The following is a 5,037-nucleotide window of genomic DNA, read 5'->3' as shown; positions in this document are numbered from 1 at the left end:
TCTTTGGCTCCTCTTTTAGCTCCTTCTGCTCCTCTTGTAGCTCCTTCTGCTCTTCTTGTAGCTCCTTCGGCTCCTCTTGTAGCTCCTTCGGCTCCTCTTGTAGCTCCTTCGGCTCCTCTTTTAGCTCCTTCGGCTCCTCTTTTAGCTCCTTCGCTCTTCTTGTAGCTCCTTCGGCTCCTCTTTTAGCTCCTTCTGCTCCTCTTGTAGCTCCTTCTGCTCCTCTTGTAGCTCCTTCTGCTCTTCTTGTAGCTCCTTCGGCTCCTCTTTTAGCTCCTTCAGCTCCTCTTGTAGCTTCTTTGGCTCCTCTTTTAGCTCCTTCTGCTCTTCTTGTAGCTCCTTCAGCTCCTCTTGTAGCTCCTTCGGCTCCTCTTTTAGCTCCTTCGGCTCTTCTTGTAGCCCCTTCGGCTCTTCTTGTAGCTCCTTCGGCTCCTCTTGTAGCTCCTTCAGCTCCCTCCCAGATCCCCCATCACCTCCTCCTGCAGCTCCCCCGGTGGCTGCTCTTGCAGAAGCATGCAGAAGGCCCATCTGCATACAAACAGCCGTGACCAACTGAGCGTGTGCGGCCATTGAGAGCCGGGCGTTTAGGCTCTCTTTCACAAAGGCCGGGGGTTGGACCTCCTCCTCCACCCCCCACCATGATGGGCCACAAATGTGGACTATCCCAGGCCGGCGCTCACAAAGCATGCTGGGAAGGACAAAGGCCAGTCTCCAGCCCATTGGTTCCACCTTATTAGCAGCTTGTAATCTTCTCATGTCTCCTCAGGCCTCCACCCCCCCCCCCCCAGGTCCTGCCTCTTCTGGCTCCATTGTTGCAGCTGCACCTGCCTCCGCCCGCTGCTCCAGCCTCCACCCGCAACTGTTAACTTCTCATTAGCACCTCCACGCCGGCAGGAGGACACCAGGAGACCCGTCCCCCAGCAGGTGCAGGTTCTCCTGGAGCAGGAACCTGCAGCATGCTTAGATACATGGAGGGGAGGGGAGTCTCTCTCTCTCTCTCTCACACACACACACACACACACACACACACACAAGGGGGGGGCTGATCACTGAAGAGTGTTTGTGAGTGTATCTGATCCAGTAACATCTGACCTCCAGGATGTCCTCACCATCACACCCTCCAGAATCACTAGTTCAAGCTCCAGAGGGGTTCCAGTAGAACCCCTCTGGAGCCCGGATCCATGTCACAAGCTCTCGGCCCAGATCTTCGGAGGAACCCGCCTCAGAACCCCGGCTCCTGGAGGCCATCTCGCCGGCCAGCTGACTCCCCATCTCCCCCTGTTCTCCTAGAAGGTCCCAGATGGTGGCTGCTTTCTGGCCCTGAGGTGAGGGAGCGTCTGAGAAGCGTCCAGGTTCTCCGGATGCCGTCCGTGTCCGTGAGGAGATGAATGGCTCTGGAGCTGGCGGAGGTGTCTTCCTGTCTGCAGGCCTGCAGGAAGTCCAGCACAGAAGAAGCATTGAGCCTCCAGGTGCAGCCCCCCCCTGGAAGACCTTCCCCACATGGACGTCTCCTTCCACCATAAAGACACTAGTCTTCCCCGCCGGCCGGCCCTCTCACACACACTCCTTCGCCTTGGAAGGAGTGTGTGTGAGACACACACACACACACACACACACACACACCAGCTCCTTTCTCTCCCTCCTCCCTGTGACCTCCTCATGTTCTCCCCTGCAGGTGTCCTCCTCCTTTCTTCCCTCAGACGGCGTCCGGATCCAAACATGGCCGCCGCCGCCGCCGCCTTCTTTCTCCCCCGCCGGTTTTATTACCTCCCATTGTCCGGCGGAGCTCACGGCCACGTGCACCCACACACACACACACACACACACACACTTACATTGATGGTGGCCGCCTGCTACCCCGACCCCCCGCAGGTGCGAAGCCCCCCCCCCCCCCCCCCACACACGGCCCCTCCCCTTCCTGTCCGTCTGCGGGCTGAATGGCGGTGGCGGCGGCGGCCATCTTCCAGAGTGTGTCCGGCAGGAGGGCGTCTTCCTGCGAGGGGGGGGGCGGCGTCTCTTTGTGACCCCTGAAAGGAGGTTTTGAGGGGGGGTCACCTGTGGGGGGGTCAATGGGCCCGTTGTGCGCCGCCTGGACCGCCGCCCGCCGCCCCCTCGCGCTGCGGCGGGGCAACAATGGCCGCCTCGCGTCCGTCGACGGCCCCCATTCAGCGCCTGCCAGCAGCCGGCCTTAATACCCCCTTTAACGCCGCCGCTACCTGCTGCCGTCACATGACCCCGGACCTCGCGCCTCATTGGCCGACCCGCGCGTGCCGACAGACCGCCGGAGCCGGGCGCCGCCAAGGCTGCTCTTTTCTCATGCCGGTGTCCAAACGCAGCCGGAGGACACGTGGACACACACTCACACATGCTCTCACACTCACACACACACACACACACACTCACACATGCTCTCACACTCACACACACACACACTCACACACACACACACACACACACACACACACACACACACTCTCATCTGCATACTCTGTCCACCGCATGGACTCACAACATCTAGAAACATCTCACAGGTGGTTAAAGTGTGACGCTGAGGAGACTACATGCTTATGTACATGTGTGTGTGTGTGTGTGTGTGTGTGTGTGTGTGAGTGTGTGTGTGTGTAAACATACATGTGAGTTTGTATTAAATAAGCACATATGAATAAATAAATAGATCAATATATGGAAATGGAAAGATATGTTTGTTTGTGTTTATTTGTATACGTATATAAACTTTTTGTGTGTATAAAAATATATATACAGTATACACACACGCACACACACACACACACACACACACACACACACATACATTCATACAGTGTGATGTGCCCCCCGACACCAAGTGTCACTCATCCATGTTTGGTCTTTGAATGAAGGTCTCCTGAAGGTTCATTGGATGCGAGGGTGAGCTGCGCACACACACACACACACACACACACACACACACACACACACACGTGCACACACAGGGATTTGTGTGTGTGGTCCCAGGTCTGGGAGGAGTTGGGGTGGGGGCGTGTAGGGGAGGGTGGCATTTAGCTCGGTGTCGGTGGCGTGGGGGCGTCACTGCCCGGTCTCCGGGCGGAGGAGATGATCTGAAGGTCTGTCCGGATGAAGCTCCTCCGGCCCGGAGATGGACCTTCTGAAGCCAGAGCGCGGGATCTGATCGGCGGCAGAAGATGAACGCGGCGTCGGACCAGGCGCCGCCCCTCCCCCCGTGCGAGCCGCCCCGCCGCCCGCCCGGGTTCTGCTCGGGCCTCCAGGGGGGTCCGAGGTCCTGCAAACCCCAGAGGGAGCTGAGCCTGGAGGAGCAGCAGGAGCTGAGGAGGAAGATCAACAGCCGGGAACGCAAGCGCATGCAGGACTTGAACGTGGCCATGGACGCCCTGCGGGAGGTCATGGTACCCTACGCCTCCTCGCCGTCCGCCTCCCCCCTGCAGCCCCCCCCTCCGGGGGCCCCGCCGGGCCGCCGGCTCTCCAAGATCTCCACCCTGGTCCTGGCCCGGAACTACATCCTGCTGCTGGGCTCCTCCCTGCAGGAGATGCGTCGCCTCCTGGGGGAGCTGAGCGTGGGCGCCGGGGCGTCCGGGGGTCCGGGGCCCCGCCTGCTGCTGACGGGGGGTTGGCCCCTGGTCTCGGGCCCCGGCCGGCTGCTCCTGGCCCAGGAGACCCTGCTGGGCTCGGCCGCCCCGGCAGGCTCCGCCTCCTCGCCCCCCGCCGTCAAATGCCCCCTGCTGTCGCCGGGCCCCGCCGAGGCCTCGCTGGCCCCCGTCCAGTGGAGCCCCGGGCCCCCGGGGGGGCCCCCGGGGGCACCCCTGTGTCCCTGCGGCGTCTGCAGGCTGCCCAGGTTCGCCCACCACAGGTTCCCCAAGTGACGCCCGGACCTTCTTGTTCTGTCTCTGTTGCGAGTCCACATTAAACCCTCTGTGATCAAAGTCCTGCATCTCCTGGGGTTTCATTTGAGCGAGAAGAAGCGGCAGGGATCCGTTCGGGTCGGGTTCCAGAAGGTCCTCAGAGGGGCCCCGAGGGGTCGGGGGTCCGTCGACGGCGAAACGTCCCGCGGGAGGTCGGAGGACCCGGAGCCCTGGCGGGACCCTGTCGCCATGGCAACCAAAGCCCGAGCGACAGCCGAGCTGTAGATTTACCGGCCAGAGGTAACGTGCGCGTTAAAATGTTCACTTGGTGTTTTTGCAGCGCCGGCGTCCCGCGAGCCGCTCCTCTCGTTAGCATTTAGCTCGTGGACGTGCTAACGGTTAGCATCTCCCTCCGAGGCTCCTCCCGCTCGTTCCGCCGTCGCTGATCTTCTGCCGTTTCTTCTCTTTGTGTTTGTTTTCATTTCACCCACCTGCCCCCCCGGGGGGGAAACGCTTCTAATATCCTTCTGCGAGCTGAAAAGCGTGGCCCCCCCGACCAGCAAAAGATCAAACGCCCCCCGGTGTAATTACTGCCCCGCAGAAAGAGGCCTTTTGGTTATTACCCCCCGCCGCCCCCGTCCTGCTCTTGATGCCCCTCAGGAGGAGCTCCTCATTACACTCCCTCCACAATATGTTCAAACGCCCAGAAAATGTGTGTCGCTGAATGGGGTCCCGAGGCGGAGGTCCCCCGCTGCCCCCCGCCGGCCCCCGTCACCCCCCGTCACCCCCCCACCGCCGCCGCCCGCCGCCGCCGCCGGCGGAACCGCCGTCCGGCCTACGTGCGGGAAATAATTGCCCCGGCGGGGTAAGAGGATTAAGCTGGGGTGGAGGAGCAGAGCAGCAGCTCCATCAGGAGCACAAAGCAGGAGCTGGACACCATTAAGTGAGATTAACCCCAAATAAGGCTGGATGTTCTTCCAAGGAGAAGAAGGAGGACAAGAGCTCGCCTGAAGGACCTGCAGGGGATTCAGACATCAAAGTGACGTCCACTAAGTTGACCCACGTCATTTACATATAGCTGCTCCTCACACTTCCACGCACATACCTGCTGCACACACAGCTCCTGCAACACCTCCTACACCTCCTACACCTCCACCTGCATCTACACCTCCTCCATCTCCTA

The 5,037-nt window shown here is 60.6% G+C and overlaps 1 protein-coding gene across 1 annotated transcript; it reads left to right on the top strand.

Annotated features, from left to right (window-relative positions):
• Positions 1-3,081: 3,081 nt before the first annotated feature.
• olig1 (oligodendrocyte transcription factor 1) lies at positions 3,082-3,924 on the top strand. The gene has a single exon (XM_086147423.1). It carries the CDS (start codon positions 3,180-3,182, stop codon positions 3,873-3,875), a length of 696 nt encoding a protein of 231 aa, XP_086003549.1. The 5' UTR covers positions 3,082-3,179; the 3' UTR covers positions 3,876-3,924.
• The last annotated feature ends 1,113 nt before the right edge of the window (positions 3,925-5,037 follow it).

This window comes from Fistularia commersonii, chromosome 6, assembly GCF_037954325.1.
Source record: "Fistularia commersonii isolate RoL2024-O1a breed Wild chromosome 6, RoL_Fcom_v1.0, whole genome shotgun sequence".
Taxonomy (NCBI): Eukaryota; Metazoa; Chordata; class Actinopteri; order Syngnathiformes; family Fistulariidae; genus Fistularia; species Fistularia commersonii.
This window is presented reverse-complemented; position numbering and strand designations above follow the sequence as displayed.

What these genes read in the sequence shown, in the direction of transcription:
- olig1 (XM_086147423.1), top strand. Translation starts at nt 3,180, where the DNA reads ATGAACGCGGCGTCGGACCAGGCGCCGCCCCTCCCCCCGTGCGAGCCG.